This window comes from Diorhabda sublineata, chromosome 7 (genome assembly GCF_026230105.1).
Source record: "Diorhabda sublineata isolate icDioSubl1.1 chromosome 7, icDioSubl1.1, whole genome shotgun sequence".
NCBI classification, from domain to species: Eukaryota; Metazoa; Arthropoda; class Insecta; order Coleoptera; family Chrysomelidae; genus Diorhabda; species Diorhabda sublineata.
The window spans coordinates 18,392,651-18,414,265 of NC_079480.1; the positions used below are offsets into that span (position 1 = coordinate 18,392,651).

Sequence of the window (21,615 nt, forward strand, 5' to 3'; positions counted from 1 at the left end):
AATAAATATTTCAAATCAAATAAATTACAGTGTGTTTGGGACAAAAAAAGGTATATTCTCAACAAATTTTTCATGAATGAAATGTGCTTGTAAGATATAAAAATAAAAAACCCAGAACTTGGTTATTTAAATTTTCACATAAATTTTGTGTTATGTAAAAAAATTGTGAACACAAAAGTTGTAGATATTCCACAACTTCTCTGTGTCACTCTTTTCCATTGGACTTCTAGTTTTGCCGAGAAGGAGATAAACCGTTTTTACCCTTAAAAACTCAACCTTTTCCTTTCCTAACCTCATATCGCCCATAAATTATTTTTCCTTTCATTTGTATTATACTATTCTTCTTATCCAATGAGTTTTATCCTACTACCATTATTTTCTTTCTCACTTTTTGATTGATGTAACAAAAATGGAAGGAAAAATAATTTCCAGGCCGTTTAAGGTGGGGAAGTGATAGGGGGGGGGGAGTTTTTTGTACATACACTTCTCTCACGTACCCTCAAAATTAATGTGAAGATATCAAATAACCAAATATTTGCTTCTTCATTTTTATTTTATGAAAAACTTACGTCTTCATGTCCAAAAACACTGTAATGTTTTTAATTTAATATAATCATTTTTTCACCTTTTTTACTTAATATTGGAACCTTAAAAGCAATCTGTGGACATTTTTGTTCTTTGGAATCTCCACTTTATGATGGTATGAAAAAATAGTTTTCGCAAAAAATTCAAAAAAAATAGAAACCTCAAATCTGGAAGATTTTTTAATCAACATGTTTTTTGAGTAATTATGGAATAAAATTTTGAGAAATAGTTAAAAATTGTAAATGAACTAATAAACTTTTTCAAATAGCCAATATTTTGTGGTGACCTTTCTATTGAAAATAAGGGAGCTTTTCAAATAATTAGGTGAAAAAATTTATATCATAAATAAAAAAAATAGATTGGGTTATTAAACGTAAGTTCTCACCAAATTTCGTACAAAAAATAACTTTTGCTATTTAACTAGTTTTATCGCAAATCAAGATAAACCATTTTTCACTCTTAAACCCCCCCCCCTATATTTCGTCACCCTGAATCCTCGGTAAATCATTTTCCCATACTACTACCATTTTTTTAACAATTTTAAAAATTATCGACCCGAATCTACAAAGATTATGTAACACATGATTTATTTAATTTCCGATCAGCTGCAGAAGTTATCTCATGTCTAAATCGTTCCAAAATATCTTCTAAATTATCTATACATCTGACGTAGACCCGTCTTATTATCTCTATTCATCCACGTCTTTCAATCCATCCTTTCTTTGAAGTGGTTCTCTAGAAACACTTGAACCTGACACCATAATGTGGAGGTGGAATACCCAATATTGAGAACCAAGATTTTCTTATTATTTGAACCCGAAAAAGCCATAATTAGGTCCGAAAGTATAGCCATGTTCGTTATATTCCTCTGCTGTTAAATGATAGCCGTAGATCTTTCCCTACCCAAACCCTGATTTTTTAGGGGCGCTTAGTGTGTTTTATCGCAACTAACATATTAATTTTTCTTGTCTCTGATCTGGAACGGTTGGACCAAAGTCGAACCCGCAATGACAATTTGAACGTTCCTCCTGGCTTTTAAAACGTAATGTTAAAACAATAAACGAATACTAGGTGAACTTAGAGTTTAATTCAATTAACAATGACCCAAATACCATTAATGAGACATTTCATGAAATTATTGATTCAATCGCTGAATTGAGTTATTTCATTCACTGTGAAGTTGATATTGTGAATGTCACAAATAATTTTTTTATATAGAAATATACTAAAATTGGGTTGACACATTAGTAATCTTTTTTTTAGTTTAGGAGGTTGGTTCCAAAAGTACCCGGCTCAACAAAGAAAACACAAGAATCGTCAGGCTCCCCAGAATAGCCATTAACTGCCGACATTACCTCTTCACACTCGATAGAAACATCTTTCATTTCCAAATACACGATGGAAACATCTTCTCGTCACTGTTTTTGTTCCAATGTGAGCAAACACAGCACCTATCTTGCGCACAGCTTTCTCATATCCAAATTTTCAGTTAATATGCGATGTACCGCATATATATATATATATATATATATATATATATATATATATATATATATATATATATAGTAGTATAAAAGTACTATAGTACTATAGTAGTAGGATAAAACTCATTGGAAAAGAAGAATAGTATAATACAAATGAAAGGAAAAATAATTTACGGGCGATATGAGGTTAGGAAAGGAAAAGGTTGAGTTTTTGAGGGTAAAAACGGTTTATCTCCTTCTCGGCAAAACTAGAAGTCCAATGGAAAAGAGTGACACAGAGAAGTTGTGGAATATCTACAACTTTTGTGTTCACAATTTTTTTACATAACACAAAATTTATGTGAAAATTTAAATAACCAAGTTCTGGGTTTTTTATTTTTATATCTTACAAGCACATTTCATTCATGAAAAATTTGTTGAGAATATACCTTTTTTTGTCCCAAACACACTGTAATTTATTTGATTTGAAATATTTATTTTTTCATTTTATGTTGACTTAGTATCAAAAAAATTTTCAATTGAAAATCTCTATTTTCTGATGGCGTAGAAAAATTTTATCATCACCATGGTAAATTTCCTCATAAAGTAGAGAAAAAATCGCACCCGAAAAGTTATTTTAATCATTAAGTACAATTTTCAGTTTTTTATAAAAATTTTATACCCACATATGTTTTTCAATGTAAAATGGAATCTCACGTTTTTCGTGTAGAGTATAAACTTTTAATAAATAACTAAAAATTGTAAAAATGATTGAAAAACATTTCGGATGTGACTAATTTCGTTTTTTATTTGCTTTTTCTAAGAAAATTTACTATGCTTTTCACAGAAAGTAGAGATTTCCACGAAGAGAAATCCCACCGACTTATAAAAAAACGTAATAATTTGAACGGAGAGTTTGTCATTAAAATTAAGATGTTTTTTCTTAATTAAGTCAAAAGAAATCTCATATCTCAAATTTTTATTCCAAACCAAATATATCACAGTGTATTTGAGATATGAAGAAGTAATTTTTTGTGAAAGAAATTAAAAAACCAAAAACAAATTTTTCAAATCAATTTTGAGATTATGTGAAAAAAGTGAAAACAAAAGTAGATCATTTTATTATCTACACCATTGCTATTTGTCTTTTCACCATAGTATTTGTACGACGGAAATCCAAATAAACCGATTTTATCCTTAAAACTCAACTCCTTTTCCTTTCCAACCACAGATCGCCCGTAAATTACTTTTTCTTCCATTTCTATTATTTTATCCTCCTTTTCCAATGAATTTCATCCTACTATTATTTTTTTTGCTTCCAAAAATTATCAACCCTGTTCTACTTTCTTCTCCGATGAAACCTTGTGTTAATTATATATATATATATATATATATATATATATATATATATATATATATATATATATATATATATATATATATATATATATATATATATAATATGCCTACTATGTCTGCTATCTCGAGAATTAAAAGTTGAAGATCATCCATTACCGTTTTGTGGATGTTCTTCAACATTTCTGGAGTTGTCACCTCATTTGGTCGACAACAACGAAGTTGGTCTTCGCAATGATGACCAATTTTTTCTTTGTTTACAAATTCACTGAAAACGTTCACTATTGTTGGCTGCCATACAAAAACTAAACAACGTGGCGTCTTCATCTTTAAAATATATGCTATATAGATTGTGTACTTTTTAATTCACGCAACTACTGCCATATTTAGATCAGGCTGGATATTTGTGAGACCATACCCGTAAAAAATGTATAAACTAGTGTTATTCGTTGAAAATATGTTCTCGTTTCGTTTTTCTCTCAGGATATTTTCATCACAATCATTCGAAAACATTTTGCAAAAGTTTCTTAATATATTAAAGCATCCCCATCAGTCCAACTTTTTCCAGTAGGAATAATACTTTTTTCTTTTTCATTATTTCAACCAACATTCTAGAGATAAAATTACGACACTTGAACACACTGTCTGTCTTTACAGTTCCAATACTTTTTATTTCAATTTCAAAAGCTTGAAACAATCACCTCGCACACTGCTGATTTTCTCATATATTTTTCATCGAGGCTTTCCACAGGACCGCTTCTCCTTTTCCTTTCCTTTGGTGTCTGCCGGCATGTTAGTGCTTGCAGACTTCAATTTCCGCTTTTCCACATTTCCTTTACCACCATTATGCTCTTTCCTTGATAAAAGTTAGAAATGTTTTACTTTGGGGAATATATACCGTACGAGGTAACAACAAAAAATTTATTTAAACTGTTTTTATTTAAAATTAATCATATAATCTGGTTAATTGATTTATTAACACTGAATTTCTTTGTCCACTTTGTGAATTATGGAAAGCGTTTGATTCTATATCATTGTCATTGAGTTTCAAGTATTTACTGATGACCACATCGTTATTTACCATTAGGGTGCCTTTAATTTTTGATTAAGACGACCAAAGTGTTGAAGACTTCCAAATTTTGGATTTAGTTTCAAGAAAGCTAGTAAAACTCTTTCTGTGAAGCTGTTTATGCCTTTTTAAGTATGCCATTCCATAAAAGAATATTCCTTCAAATACTGTTCCCTGTATTTCTCAGGGAGAAGATTCATAGTCGCTGCAGTTGCCAATACAACAACATCTTCTGGTGTACAGTTTAAACTTTCTTCACTATAATTCTTCATCACTAATAATAATAATAATCTCCTTTTAATTAGACACAAAACAGATTTTTTATTGGAGAAACGAATTGACATGAGAAAGGTAGCGCTCACAACTCATACACTTTTTCGGACTTGTCTCCCTTTGCACGCACATGAGCGACTTGTCCAAGCGATGTTCTCAATATTTACTTTTTGTCTGGTACCATAAGCCTTTATCTTGGAATGTTTATTAATTTACAAAAAATACCTTGTAGATTTGATTAACTACAACTTCTCTCTACCGGCCCTTTTAATAAAACTTCCAGTTTTCCAAAACTATTGAATAAAATTTGATATAAAAAAGATTCGTTTTAATTAGCATTCATTTTTTTCCGCTTATCTATTTCCAAATAATTTCCCCTCGAGACGCGTGTTTTTTTAAAAGATTGTTTGTTCTTCGAGAACTGCTGGAACCTATTTTTTTGTATCAATCTGAAAATCAGCTGCCAACTGAACAATTACCTTTGTCATTTGTCACGTTTGAAGTAATCAAAGTCACTCGAGGCATGATCTCCAAATGCTTAGATTCCTATCGTCTTACGCAGCCTTCCTGGCATACATAGGCGTAGCAGTTGTATTTAGAGAGTATTACAAGAGAAACCAAAAAGCTGGTTAAAAAAAAAGTGAGTGGATGGATAATATTGTTAGAGAAAAAAGGAATACAAAAAGTTTGTACAATAAAGTGAATGATTCTGATGAAACGAATAAAAGATAAAGAATGACAGAAGAAGACCACTTTAACCCACCTACCAAAAATTAGAAATTTCTTCACATTTCTTGAATCAATAGTGTTGAATAAATTTTACTACGTGTTAGTGATTAATGGGGGTATGAAATATATGTTACATTCTAACTTTTGGGGTGACGATAATTTACAGGGTTGAAATCGGCAAGAAATAAGCAGTTTTGTATTTTATTTGTGAAACATTTATTTATATTTGTTATAATATTTTTTTTTGTATTAAACTGAATATTTCTTTCCAAACACAATCCAACATTACATTTTCCACATATATCAGTTTTTGAATCGGTTGAATGTGGTTTTTCCGAAAATCCAATGTTCATGGACAATCCCGAATTTTCCTCTCGTCACATTTTTTTTCCAGAAAACTGACAACTTTTTTGGAATCCCCATATCATTCAACCCTCATGTGTCAAATTTGGTGATAATCGGAGACAAAAGTTTTTTCTCCATTTTCAAAATGTCAAAATTCCAAAAGCTCAAATTCAAAGCTTTACAACTCGCCTTGTATAATCAGTAATATAAGAAAAGAGGGTATATTTTTTTATGATAGTACCTATGTCCCTCTTTCGATTTTTGTATAATCCCTTTCTACTTTGTAGACAATATGAATTTTTATGTGGGTTTGTCTCAACTTTCACCCTGTATAATACACGAATGTTTGAGAATGTAGAATTGCAATGTAACTATAGACTGAGATTGAGGTTTTCTCAATAGATTGATGCCATAAATACCATGATAACTCTCATAGTTTAGAATTTATTCAATTTTATACACAGAGATGACAAAAATATTTCGAAAATTTTCCGGTTTTGTGCCAAAATATTGAAAATATGGAAAATATGGGTTTGTATTAAGAGTGTGTTAAAAATAATCAGATATCATGTATTCGTCGACAAAGATTCTAAAAAACATATCAGTTTTTGAATCGGACAATCAGAGTTTCTAAATATGAGAAGAAAGCTTACTAAAATATCGAAATACGAGGTTAGTCCTAGAAGTACCTGGACCAACAAGATAAAGGAAACAAAAAATTTTTAAACTTTTCTTCCTTTCAGCCCCATACACTATTTTCCGGTGATGCTCCATAAGTTCGATCCCCTTTTTATAATTAGAATCGTCAAGCTCCTCAAAATAGCCATTAACTGCTGACATCACCTCTTGCTGGAAAATCTTTGACCAACGAGCAATTTATTTTCTTATTTTCCACTTCTCCAAGTAAATGATCAGATCTGTTGTAGCGAATGTCTTCCAAAATTCGGTATGATCTATTCGAAGATGGAGCTGTTGGACACATAAATTTCACATTTGCATCTTGTCAGATATCTTATGACGATGTCTCTTCTTAATTCCAATTTAGTGATTTTCATCTTTGTAATTTAGTAAATCTCCCAAGATGCGTCTATTAACCATTTCAGTATTACCTGGTACGGTTTATTCACCTTTCGCACGCATCTTTCGTTGAATTATTGAGCTCAATTAGAAATGAACTCACAACACAAGATAAAATGTTAAGAAAATCTATAAAATCAGATTAAAAACTATTCGTGACATTAAGATAATCATTCTAATATCATACAAATGAAAATCATGGAAGAAATAACTGAATGAGTGAACAAAGAAGAGAAGAAAACACACATAGGATTCAACAGACTGAGATCTAAGGAGTGGAGATTAACATAGGAGAGAGAGAAATTCCCAAAATATCAAGCTGAATAATTTAAAGACAATTGTAAGACCAGAAGGAAGAATTGATGAAGAGGAAGACAGTAGAGTCAGACAGTCCACGCATGTAGTACTGCATAGAATATTTTTCAACGAAAAAGATACAAAAACATACCAAAATGGAAATTTACGTGTCAGTACTACTACTAAAGCTGATTTTGGTTACAAATCCTGGATGCAGAAAAAAATTGAAACAAAAAAGAACAACGTGTGAAATGAAGATTCTGATAAAATTATCGGGAGTGAAGGGACGAGATAAAATAAGAAACGATACAATTAGACATGAGCAAATCATTAAAAAAGTAGAAAATTAAAAGTTGTGATGTTTTGGACACATGAAATAAGAAAAATAGCATAAATCTGGAAAGTTGATCAACATTCTGTTGAGTCGAAATGAAAAAAATAATACTGATGCAATTACAGTATCGTTGGTTATATTTTGGGTGGGATGAGGAAATTTTTGTGGTAATGAAACTTCATTGGAATTGGCCCTGATATAGGATTGGGGTCGTTGTTATTTGTTTGCTGCTTCGGGCTGGGAAAGAAAAAACGAACGATCAAACGGAGTTTAAAGAAAGAAGTGAATAATAGAAAGCTCCAGCCCAATAAAAGGACCTTTCTAGGTTTGGGGATTCATTATGAGGTTTTTTCTATTTTTTTTATTTTTCACATTTTTTGCTTGTTTCTTTTGTTCTTTATTTGATAGGAAATCGGGTAATTGGGGGGCGGGTACAGCTGCGGCTGCATTATTCGTCGGCCATTTAGCTGGAGGCGCCAGGTTACAGGGAATTACAGAAAACTTGTAAACCTGACGATAGAAGAGGTGTGATTGGACAAGGTTTTAACTAATGGCAATGGAATAATTATCTATGATACTCAGGTAATTCTCAGGGAGCTCCTCGTATGCTGTTGCTAGCAGCCGAATGGGCGTATAGGAGAGTTTTCTCTTGAGCTTCGAGGCGAAGGGCCCTCTATTGGGATCCAGGGGGTGAAAGGAGTTTCTTTGGCAGCGGAGTTGTTTGATTCGATGGAAAGAATCACATTGGAGTTTATTTAGTGGGTTTAGAATAGGGATAAACGTTATTACTGGGGCTGAATCGGCTCTTGTATTGGAAGTACCTGAGAATGGACTGTTCACAAAACAAGAGTTTTTCATTAGATAGTTGGATAAAGTGCAGTAGGTAATTGCTTTAAATTCGATTGTTAGACGGACGTAGGTTTTATATATATGGAGTCAGGTAAGGGGGTGGGTTCGACCAAATTTTTCGCCAAGTGCCTTGATGAGACAGACTCGCTTTCGTACTAGTTAGTCGAGATAATCTTTCAGATCGCCTTACCAATTGGGAGTGTGAGTTAATCTCACTCCCAGATAGATGACGTCTCTGCGGATTTGGAGCCTCTCTCGTCAAAGCTTCAAATGGAAATTTTGAGATAGAAGTCGGTCAAAATACAAGAATATGATGACTTGTATTAATACGAGAATTGATTTAGGAGATCTTGAGATCCAACGTTGAGAACATGACCGTCTGGGAAGGAAGCAAATTTCCGTCGGGTAACAAGGGACTGGGGTATCATACGTATAAATGATTTATAGAAGGGGGGCTAGTATGGAGCCTCGTGGAACGCCTAATGTTTCGGATAGGTAATAACTGACCTTGACACTGTAGCGATTGAGCAGATATGAATATATCAATTTTATTGTGGGATGAAGTAGAAAGAAGCTTCCTTACAAGTCCGGTGTGCTAGACCTGTTCGAATTCCTTCTGGACATCCATGAATATTGCAGAGATTGATTGCTTTCGTTACAAAAGTATGAATTTACAATAGTAGTCTGTATTTATATGTTTTTATTAGTTTTCCTGGAATCCTCTAAATTCTATTATTTCCAATTAGCCAGGGGTGGCATTGCGGCCCATGTATTAATTATATAATTACTTAACTTTATCCCCTCCTTGATATGAAGTTCTCTCTTGGACTCCTGTGATGCCGATAGTGGATGTTTATGGATTATTTTAAAGTATATGCTTCTATTAGTATATGGGTGTATTATACAACCTGAAACACCTGGAGTCTGTAGAACATCCTGGAAAACCTGGGAATGCTGGAATTTACAGTTTCTTAGTGCTTCTCCTACTTTTGTTTTCAAGGTTCATTTAGTGAGATTTCAGCGTTCAGTTATTACTTTTAAAAAACAAGATTGGTTGGTTGACTAATACAATTATAAAGTTTGATGATTATATTAATTTTTTGACATTTTTTTATGTTGATACCTATAATAGTCTTATGCTTGTGTGACAAACAAGCTGAGCATAATTCTGTTGGTTTCAGTGATGGAAACTTCGGAACTCAGTCAACCACCTAACCACCCTTCCCTTTTTTAATTGGTTTTAAATATGTGCCATCTCGCAGCATGTGATTCCGCTTTCCACTAAAGAATGGCACTGGCAAATCAGATTCCAGATACACTCTTTGCAATGTTTTCGTTTTCCGTCATTGATACTTGCTAAAATCGTTCTGAACACTTCATAGTGTCCAGATGTAGAACCCTGTAGAGGCTCACTTGGGTGCCAAAAATCCTGGAAAGTACCTCGTGATAGTTCATTGCCGCTTTTATTTCTGCTGTTTATGATGCTGATGTTTTGAAGACTGTCTACAGGGTTGCTCTGTATCTACACCATATTCTCAACATTCTGCAGCTTTGTTTATTGTATTAATTTTTACGTGAGAGATATTTTGTTCATTATTTAGTTTATACAACTCCTAGATGTTCAGTTTCTTCCTGGAATGCCAAGAATAATAAAATGCCAAAATTGTCATTTACTGGACATGGCTGCATAATTTTTATCAAGTTTATAAATGCCTCGTTTTTCAACGTCAACACATTTTTTTTTAGAAATTTTCACTATCAGATATACCAGAATAAATTTATTACTTTAGTATATTAATTTCTTATTTACTTTTATCTCTTCAACACTTAATGCACCCTATACAGATGTGAGAGATTTGAACACATGGAATAAACTTTTTGAACCTCGCACGTGATAGCATCTCATCAACCCCTGCTTAAGTTTTCGGAAAAAATTCTCCTTCGACCCCACTCGGGGCAACGTCCTTGCACGTGAAAAATGAAAAACAAACGAAAAGCACGAGCGAGAAAGGAAAGAAGACTAAAAAAAATGGTTACTTCCCATGCTAAAAATATCCCGAATGAACGAAATGTTAAAATTATCTCGTATAGGGGGCCGTGAAACTTCAGTCTCCTGTCTGCTTTAGGGTCTTCCAGCCCACATCAGGGTAGGTCGGTAAACTCGAAAATCATTTAAGTGACGTTAATAAATATAAACAATTTTCCGAAAAATCGTAATGACATCAACGATTATCGTGTATAATAGTGAAAATAATTATTTATTGTACTTTTAAATTGTTAATTGTGTCGTTTTATGGTTAATAGGAGGTAAGTAACTATATGAATTGTTTAAATTTTAGTAATTTGACTCATTAAGGTCATTTTAGTATAACTGTATTCCCAGCTTATGGATTTCCAACCTATTTATAACTAAGTCTGTCTTATATATTGCTTATTATAGTTATTCAAAAATAGTACATTGTTAACTCAAAATGTGTTATTTATAAATTCTTATCCAAATCAGAGACGTACTAATGCTTTCACCGCAATTTTTTAATGCTTCCACCATAAAAAATATCTAAATTTGCGTTTATAGAAATCATCCCACTATAAACATTTGACTTCAACCATTTTTATTCATCAGTATAAATTTATGAAAAGTTATTTCGACTTCTTATGCTTAACTTCTTCTACTGCAACAATGGAATGTGGAATCAATGTTCGGGTGAAAAGTCTAGCTCGAATTATTCTTTTTAGCTCATTCCACGAATGTTCTATCGGAATTAGGTCAGGACTGTATCATGGCCACTCTTTAAGTGCCTTGCACCTTAACAGCCTTGCATTATCATGCATACAGGTAAATTCGTCTACAATATATTTGATGTAAGGTATCACATGAATTGCTAAAATCTCCTTGATATATCAATCAGCCGTTAGGCCTCTTCGTCAAAACCACATAAGCACTCCGTTCTTCAATGCAGTAATCTGCAAATCGCTCTCTTGGTCTTCGGTAGCTACCATGAAGGCATATTCTGGTCTCATCTGAGAACAGATCAGATTCCCATTGTTTTAAAGTCGAATTCAGATGATACTGTGCAATAGACTACCGTGCTTCCCGATGTTTTGGACCAATCTCAGGCGTTTTAGGGGTCAGGTTATTTTCCGGCAGTCTTCGTCTTACTGTCCACTGACTAATAGTTACTTCTCGCACCTCACGGAGCTGTCGTTGCACTTGAACGGCATTAATATGACGATTTATCAATGTTGCTAAGGAAATAAATCGTCTTCGGTCTGTTGCCTATGAAAGGATCCAGTCTATTGAGAGAATAAAAAACGATTATTATGAAAATATCTGTAGCAAACGCAATAATTTTAATATATACCAATCACCACATAAACACGTTTCATTTGGAATCATAAGTATCGATTTTTATGAAAATAGCTTTTCTTTTGATACATTATAAAAGTCTCTCTTGATGAAAAATTGTTTTAAGAACACACATGAAAGTTGACGTTTTCATCTATTTCGTCTTTATCAAAATATGATGTAACATTGACAATACCTTTCTCTCCTCCTCCCTTATTCTTCTTTATATGTCATACTTCACGTGTTTTTGTAAAAACATTCTTTCTTCTCACTTCCATCATCCCGCCTGTTGTTGTCATTCAATAATTTATCGAAATATTCGGCTCATATTTTTCATTTTATGATTGCTTCCTCTCTATCTCTGAAGTGCCCTACAGAGTTCTACTTTGTGCTTTTCCAATCACCTGGTGAATATTTCTCATTTCTTAATCCAAATACTTTTCTTTCATTGCTTGAAGTTTCTCCATGTATTTTCTTTTTCGACATTCTACTTTTTGTTGTTTCTTGCTTCACCATATATACTTCGGTTGTCATCTGTATTTCGGTTCATTAACCTGACCCTTGCCTGACTTACCTTTTCTAGCATATTTCTACATACTCCATCATACCAATTCTTATCTTTACTTTTTTCGCTGGATTAATATATAAAATATAATGTCACACACCTAAATACGTGAGTCGTTTCATCCTAATAAAACGGTCATTGATCTTATAACATATCAAGCTCTTAGACTTTGCTTTCATTCATCATCATCAATTATACTAGTGATGAATAGGATGATAAAAACATTCAGATGATGTAGCACTAGTAACATATAATAAGAAAGTGAAAGAAAATGTAGATACATGGATAAAGACAGTGAATGAAGCGGGAATGGAATTAAATAACAAAAAATGCAAACTAATAGTAGTAGATCTAATAATGAGAAGAGAATGAATGGATGAAGTGACCCGGAAGTCATTTTCAAAGAAGATGAAGAAATAGATAACAAAGAAAATGAGAAAACGCTTTCAAACATCCATAGATATCTTGGAGGTCATTTCGAACATTCTGATAATCATGATGTGTATGTATTCTCGTTTTTTGTATTCGCAATTCAACCTCTACCAAACTTAAAGCAATGATAAAGTGTCAGTAAATGACAAATAAATTATAACCAACTCGCATTTAATCGTTGTTCATAAATCTAAATATCTCAAGAACTAATAATTTGATATATAGGAAAATTCATTTAAAAAAAAAACGAAAAAATAATGTAATAGATACACCCAGAATTTTCACTACTATTTGAATGCTTTGGTCGCAACAGATTTTCATTCTTGAATATTTCTTACATTATACAGGGTATTGAACTTATTACTATTTTTATGAAATATTCGTTATAATTTTTTAAATACCCTGTAGATTACGTCACAACAACAAATTTGCAATAAAATCTTGGGTGTTCGATTTAAAAAAAATTATAATGTGAAAACCAATAATGGCTATAAACCCTCAAATTTTCAAATTGATATCTGAAAAGATGAAGGAGGCACTGAACTTCATCACACTAATCAATCACCATTTATATCTAGCAAAGCATATCATAAAAAACGTTTTCTATTGTACAGGCACCATTTTCACAACGACTGACCTGGACGATGAAATCCATGAGTTCTTAACCTTAAAAAATAGACCAGAACAAAACTGTGGTTATTTCTAAAAATATTCTTCCTTTATTTCCACAGACTTTTGCGATTACTAAGCTAGAATTTCTGAAACAGTTGGTGATATTCATTCTATCATCATTATCACTATACCAACACTCACTATTATACTGTCTGACGCGCGTTTCGATAACCAAGTTATCGTCTTCAGAAACTGGATGTAAACTGTTTACCTTCAGTCTCTTAAGACGATATCTTGGTTATCGAAACGCGCGTCAGATAGTGTAATTGTGATTCTTAGTATATTGATGTATTCAGCGTATTCAGTATTACTATTATACTACCTACTAGCCCAGGAAATAATCAAGCTTAAAATGGGTTAAAACGAAATGAATTGTAAGAATGAAATAGTTGTTGCATTTTTGTATCAAGTTTTTTGATGATGCACATTTAGAGCATACGCCGCTTGTTTAATTTCAACGTCGCTGTTAAATCTAATATCACTTAACTCGTCCTACATCTTTTCGAACAAAAATTTTTCGGTCAAGGCCAGATCAGGACTATAAGTAGGGTGTTGAATCTCTGTGAAGCCATATTCTTGTCTAGTAGCCTTGGAAAGCGAACCATTGTGAACTACAGCATTGTTATGGAGCAAGAATACGATAAATTTTTCACGCAATTGAATTGGTTCATGATTCTAATTATATTTTAAAAAATCAATCAAAAGGATACCATCACATTTCAAAGATATTACAGCTATCACTTTTTTATTGCTTCTCGTCACTTCCGCTTTTTAACGGTCTCCTTTCTACTTGATAGGAAATCTTATAGCAGACAAATCACAATAGGAGACCATACCTTCATCAGCGATTATAGTTGATCAGATCCTTGGTCCTCGTGGCTAAGCTCTAAAAATAGATTATAACATGCTTTTGTACTGATTTTTGTCATATTTAAATGTAGGATCCTTAAAAAACTTATTATGGAAATACGAATCTGTGCTGCAATTTCTTTTGTTTTTGTTCACCTTGAATAATTTATTTCACTAATTTAATGTTTTCTGAAGTAGTCATTCTAGTCTCCAACATCTTAGACTGTGATTAAATGGATTCCAACAGCAAGCAGAAACTTTCTTTAAAACTTGTTGAGACTTGTCACTACTGCGTGCATATATATTTTAGTGAACACACTGTATCTAATATATGAAACCAAGGACTCATAAACCGCCGTCCGCAGACGATCGCCGCTGTTTTCTGATGGCAACAATATAAAACTCAAAAGCTAGCAACGATTTTTCTAAATTGGATTATTCTTTTCAAAACACCCTTTATTTGACCTGAGGAAAGGCTCTGGTGACATTGACTTCGTCTTCGGCTGGTACTTTAGTTATTCAACGTCAAAATAAGTTTATTATTAATTATGAGCATTACTTCAAAAAAAATGAATTGAAGTTTTGTGATTTTTAACTAGAGATTTTGTTTTTACTGAAATTATTTTGTTTCTACCTCATATATCATTTGATCTACTTTAATAATATTTTGTTTTTTTTTTCTAAGCAACGTTCGAAATACATGGTTCTTTTCAAGAGCTATTCAATCTACCTCTACTCGAATCTGTTGTAAAGAGAGAATCGTGTTTTTCCCAAACATTTCTATTTGTATCTACAAGTAATCAATAAGCTTTCAACGTTAATTTGTGTTTTCGTTTCTGTATTGTTTAATTATTTCAAGCACTGAAACAGTTTCATCTTTATGGGATTAAAACTATTAATGAAATTAGTTTTTTCCTGTAATCTTATTCAACAAGCTAAACATTTCCCTCTCGATGTTCTGAAGTTGAAAGTGGATTTATATAGATTGGTATTTTTAGAACACCTTTTAGTTTAGTTGTTTTTTTCCGCAATATGTTCGCGATAAAAACAAAAAAATAATTATTTAGCACGAATATACAGTGAAAACGATCAATAACTACGTAATTATGAAATTATCCAAATCATTTTCGTAATCTGGAAAATAGAACAATATATAGTGGGTTGTTCATAACTAAGTTATAGAGCAAACATTTTTTTTAAATGTGACACCTCATATATAACCTCATGATGAAACTTCTAGCTAGCATTATCATATGCATATTCATGTATTGGTCCTTCATTTGATGTCTATCGTTGGTCTGGCCCAAATTGTTCCCGCTAGTTTCTTTATATCATGGTCCCATCTCAGGTTAGATCTTCTCCTGAGTTTTTTTATGTCTCGTGTTGTAATTTTTGTGGTCCATCTAATATTAGTCCTTCCAACCAAGTGTCCTGCCCATTGCCATTTGAGGGATTTGATCATTTATCGTTTGCATTCTAATCTATTCATGTTCATGTGCAACCTGGAGTTTCTTAGTAATTTCGGTCTTGAATGTGCAAGTCTCGCATCCGTATGTCATGACTGGTAATGTGCATTGGTCAAACTCTTTTCTTTGAATAAAGAGACATTCTAGATTTGAATAATAATTAATTTCTCCCATATGCATACCATGATAATTTTATTTTTCGTTTAATTTCTGGTAGTAGTGATCCGGAACTGTGTATCAGTTGGCACAGTCTTCTACAATTTTATTTATTTATATATAATTAAGTATTATTTATTAGGATGTACTGTCTACCTACCAGTTCATTGTACATTTACTTAGATTTAGCTGCACTAGCTATAGCTTCATTTATTTGTTTTTTGAGCGCTTCGGGGAGTTATTGGCAATTAAGATGAAATCTTAGATGGTGCTCCATCTATTTTCAAAACTTATATATGTTACTAAATCGTCATGTTTTAGGTCTCTTCTGGTTTAAAATCAGTATAACAAAATTTTTATAATTTTCTGTTTCGATTAATTTCAGTCTAAGAAATAAGGAATTAAAGAAATTTATATATTGGTGTGGACCAAAAATAAAACTTTCATCGATCAAGATGACGAAAAAAAATTCTGGTAAAGTTTGAGCTCATCATATCAATATTAATGTAGGTATCTAAATGTTCTTGATTTTAGATCTCTTCTGTTTCAAAATTAGGTAAATTTTGACGTTTCGAGCTTTTCTTTAAGTCTTTATCAAAATATGATATGACGTTTTTGGAAAAAAAAAGAAAATTTACAAGAACGAATTTGATAGGGTTCTCTCTACGCGGGGTGATTGAAGTAAAACTAACACAAAATTATCTTGTGGTTGTGATTTTTTTTATTTGTCCATCGTATATATTTCTATTTTTTACGAATTGATTGTTAGTTTTGAATGGAAAATTAATTATATTTTAAAATTTTTATCGTTAATTCTGACTATTTGGAAGTCGTTTTTTCTTTATTTTGGTGATTTTTTAAACAAAAAAATCATATTAGGATTAAATATATTGGAAATGGAGGTGAATATTATAAAAATCGAAGAAAAACTGATTTACGGATGTAAAACGGATGTTCCGTAAAAACGTTTTTTCCCGATTTTTGTCGATACCATGAGTCTTATAAAAAAAGTCGAATAGCAAAGTTGTAAATATTACAGCTTTTGTACTTTGTATTTTTATCTTTTACATAAAATAATTTTTTTTGTCAAAATTTTGTTAATATGTCCTATATATACTGTAATTTATTTGATATTCTGATAAAGACTTGAAGAAAACTCGAAACGTCAAAATTTATCTTTCTTTTAAAAATTATCAAAAAAACTAATTTTAAAACAGAATATACCTAAAATTAAGAACGTTTAGATATATTAATATATCAAAAGGTCTAAGAAATAAGATATTGAAGAAATATCAATATGTAGTAGAAGTACCGCTCATGATTTTTGATTTCCCATGAAAAATTTATTTTCTTTTTTTTAATTTCAATGTGTTTACTTTTGTAGGAAATTAAACGGTCTACAGATAGAGTCTAAAATAATTTTTCGCCAAGTCAACTCTGGGTTAAAAGTTATTCGCAGTTAAAGTTCAACTTACAATAATATATGATTACTTACGAAATCTTTTATAATTTCCTATAAAAAAAATATGTCAAATACACAGAACAACATATTTTTCCTGTTTTTTCTATCTTTACTTCCCAAATTTATTGAGAAAAATTTATATAGCACGACTCGAATAAAGCGTTGATTTTAATGTAACAGATTCAAAATATTAAATAATAAACATAATCGCATGAAAAATCTTCACAGTACTCCAGACCACAATCTTAGAACGTATTTGGTCGATGTTGAGCTATTTTTGATCCTTGAGTTTGATAGATACACTCAGTTATTTGTTTGTCAGTGCTTAATGACATATTTACTTTCTCTTAAGTAACAGCTTCGTGTGACCGTCAAAAATACTTTTCTTATTCACTTTTCTGAGTGGTTATAAAGTATATTTCTCAAGGAACTCAAATCAAAAATATTGCCAGGAAAGTTCTCGTTTTCCATGGTAAGTAACCCCTTGTCGTATTTTTTCGATTTTCATTATTATTTATTGTCCTATAGAAGTGATTACAAGTCAATTACATTCTATAATGGAAGTAAAATATAATTTTCCAGTCTGAAGCAAGCTTTATACCACCCAATCGAGAAAGAAGACTTTAGTATCAAAATTGAATTATGTGGAAGCTTTTACAAGAGAGAAGCCAGGATATTAGAAGTAAATTAAGGGAATGCGTCTCGCACCTAAACTCCTCGTTTTGTTCGTATTCGCCTTGGTAATCGCAATCTGTCGAAGATAATTCAATCACGAAATTTCTTAGTAGTCTTACAATCGTCGTTATGTTTCTTTTTTTTAATATCTCCCGAAGGTTTGTGAACTTTTGAAATAATAAATCATAGACAAAATCACATTTCTATTCCATCACTTCTCAAAAATAGCATCCATTTTGGAAAAATGAGCTTCAATTCTGGGAAAAAATAATGAAAAAATGTGGATTAAAGAATATGGTCCCTTTTAGATAAAAATTAGTTTTAAAAAACAATTAATAATAGACGTTTAGACTCTTTAATTAGTTGACATTGACATTTGCATACCTATATTAATCAATAGATCACCTACAATATTAATATAAACATAAAAATCTGTTTTATTCATAAAAAATATTTTTCTAGTTGCATTGAAATTTATAAAATAATAGAACTATGAATTTTCACTCATATGTACACTCTAATGAAAGTGAACAATTTCTAGAAATTTTATTCCGTTTCAAGATTTTGAATTTTTTATTTATAAATGTATTTTTTCAATATACCATGGTTTGTTAATGTAGGTTTGTTTTGTTATCGTATTGATGACCTTTTAATCTTTATCTAAATACTGACAGGTCTGTCCTATGTAAATCCCATGATAATCATTATAAAGGACTTGATATATGATATTACTTCTTCTGTTTTTAGATATCGATAATATATTATGTATCATGATTAAAATAATTTGAAAGTAGTTGAGAAAATTCTATAAGGTAAGGTAAGGTATTTCAATATTAAGTTTCTGTTTTGTTCATTAATTGATTTTGGTATGTTGTAACCTTAAATCGCTTGGAGGAGACTCTTCCTCAGAAAGGAGTGTTCGGCCTCAGTTAAATTATATAAACACTGGTACTCACATGGAGCGAAAAGCTGCAAAACTCCTCATGATTGGATTAAAACAAAAATTTAACAATCTAAAAGAGCTAGCAACGATTTTTCTAAATTGAATGCTAAGAACAATAAAAAAATTTTCAGCAACAAAGAAATTTATTGAGAAAATAATAAATTCGCATAAACTACGTATCCAAAAGAGCACAACGAACGAAAGCAGTTTTAAATTAAAAACAACTCAGACATGTCTATATATTGAAGAGAAAGCTGGAACTTATTTATGGAAATCCGCCATTTTTGCAGTTCTAACTGGATTCCCAGATATTAGAGTTTAGGTTGAGTTTGTATTCTGGTGGTTGTTGTGGAAACTCCCAACCTAGCAGCTGTAGTGCGGGAAAAAAATATAATGAGGAAAGAAACGGGAACATAGATGGAAATTACGGAAGAAGGAACAAGTAGGTAAAACAGATTTGAATAAAAAGCAGCTTACTCTCTAACATACGAAAAAACATTCTTTAAAATATAACCAAACAGGAATCTGTTCTATTATATTCGTTCTGTTCCCAAATAAATAAAAAATTCGACTTTATATGAAAATTATCATACAATGTTTGCTTAAAACAAAAGGAAAGATAATGAAATTTTTATACGCACAATAAAAAAAGCGAAGAAAAACTTACCAGCAACTTTTATTTGAAATTATTAATTTCTCGAATGGAGTGGGAGGTCGATAACAAATTAATTTCTTCATAAACTCAAAATTTAGGTTGAATAAATCCGAAGTGACTACTATGCCACAATACACAAAGGAATATTCAAAATGTTTGAAGAAAAACGTAACAAGCCGAATAGCAAGTTACAATGTGTTCACCCGTTTCTTGTTTATGTTATTCAACATTTTCTTTTAACGCATTTTTGCTTTTTGAATAGTTCAGGATATGATAGTTGGCTAGATATATGAGCCAAACTCATAATCACTTTTTTTTGTGACCTAGGACGACATGAATTACATATAGGTACGTACGACTAAAGGCAGCTTGACATGGTGCAAGACAACGTGCAAAAAACTACATGTAATTGTTTCAAAATATTCCATTTGAATTCCACTTTTCCCAAGAATTGCAGCTTGTATGCAATAAAAATGACATCAAATCGATAATGTTGCAAGAAATATTGCGTCTTGAATTGCATTGCATGTTGTATTGCATGTCAAACGGCCTCTACCAACTCAAATAAGGTTGCGTCGATCTTTATAAATCTATTTAACCAGAGGGATCGATTCTCATTCTCTGGTCATCATTGTATATGCTCATTACTTTGTGCTCATTTCTTTTCTGTATCCATTTTGTACTCCTTCCGTGAATCCTTCTCAACCTCTACCAATCATTTCAATCTTTCTTTTTTTCTATCGGTTGTCATTATATACCAACTAGACTAAACAGGGTACAAATAATGAAATAGAGGCTTTAAGTCTAAGATTTAACATCAACTACCACGGATTTTCCAAAAGAAATTGGTGGAGGAATGAGGGCCGGAAGTTGAAATAACTATTTTTAATTTTGTACTGAATTCAATATATTTTCTTTCTCAGATTATGACAATTTCAATATTACCTAGAATATTTTTAACGGGTGATCTCGTGTTATTGATAATATTTTTATATAAAAATAAGTTTGTTATCTATGAATTCGATACTATCTCATTTAGATAGCAAAGTTTCGGCAAAAAAAACGCAAATGTAACTAAAAATAACTTAAAATTTTCCGCGTCACTAAATTAGTTTCGAGCGTTAACCCAAGGGGAGAATGACATGTTCTTAGTTGAGGTGATTGCGCCCCCGCAGATGTTTTCTACCTATTTATCTCTTTCTCATCCGGTTTAACGTATTCGATTTCTTGTAGCTTATGTTTATTATTGGAGACAACACCCAGTACAGAGAGAGAAATACCGCACCACTTCCATCTGAAATAATTTATTTTTTTCGATCGAACTCTAACAATCATCAAGAACGGATAACAATAGAGGAAGTCGAGCGTAAAAATAAATAAAAATTAGAATCTTAGTTCTAAATCCGTATTTCCTTAGTCAAATATTCAGACGTCTCATATAGATGAAATTAGTTTCAACTTGAACGTCTATATGATATGAACAAATACAAATTGGAGTGTCTTCCTTAGTGAAGGTTCTCCAATGAGTTTTGTCGGTCGATAAAGTTGGAAAGAGATTTTGTTATTCAATATTCTTTCCCAGAAACTAATTGTACTTGTTCTAGTGATGTTTATATATTCTAAAAAACATATAATACGAGGGTTGCTACTTAAGTTTTGATATGATAAATAAAATCAAATATATATAATTGGATTTGGATTTATTGTTTTTCAAAATAATCTTTTGCATGCGTTTGAATCATTTATGGAATTCTTTTCATTCCAAAAACGAGTGAATAAATGTTAAACTGGTCCGTTCCTCCTTGCCCGTAATTTACATATACGTATCATACTACTACTAAAATATCATTTTTTATAACCTCAAAGTAGATTATGGACAGATATAATAAAGAAGAACTGAAATCTGAATGATTTATTATGGAAAGTAATAATGAAGAGGAATTGAAGACTAGATTATTTAATTGTCCTGAGTTAAAAGTTATACCCACTTTTCTATGTATTACAGATTTCTATGTAC

At 31.6% G+C, this 21,615-nt stretch overlaps 1 protein-coding gene across 2 annotated transcripts in view; it reads left to right on the forward strand.

The window, feature by feature from the left end:
- The first annotated feature begins 10,515 nt into the window (after window positions 1-10,515).
- Window positions 10,516-21,615, forward strand: part of LOC130446659 (protein TANC2) — a 146,006-nt gene continuing 134,906 nt past the window's right edge. For both annotated transcript variants that reach the window (XM_056783031.1, XM_056783032.1), the window contains exon 1: window positions 10,516-10,684. In XM_056783031.1, coding sequence (XP_056639009.1) covers window positions 10,671-10,684 — 14 coding nt within the window. In that variant the 5' untranslated portion in view covers window positions 10,516-10,670. The remainder of the gene's footprint in view (window positions 10,685-21,615) is intronic.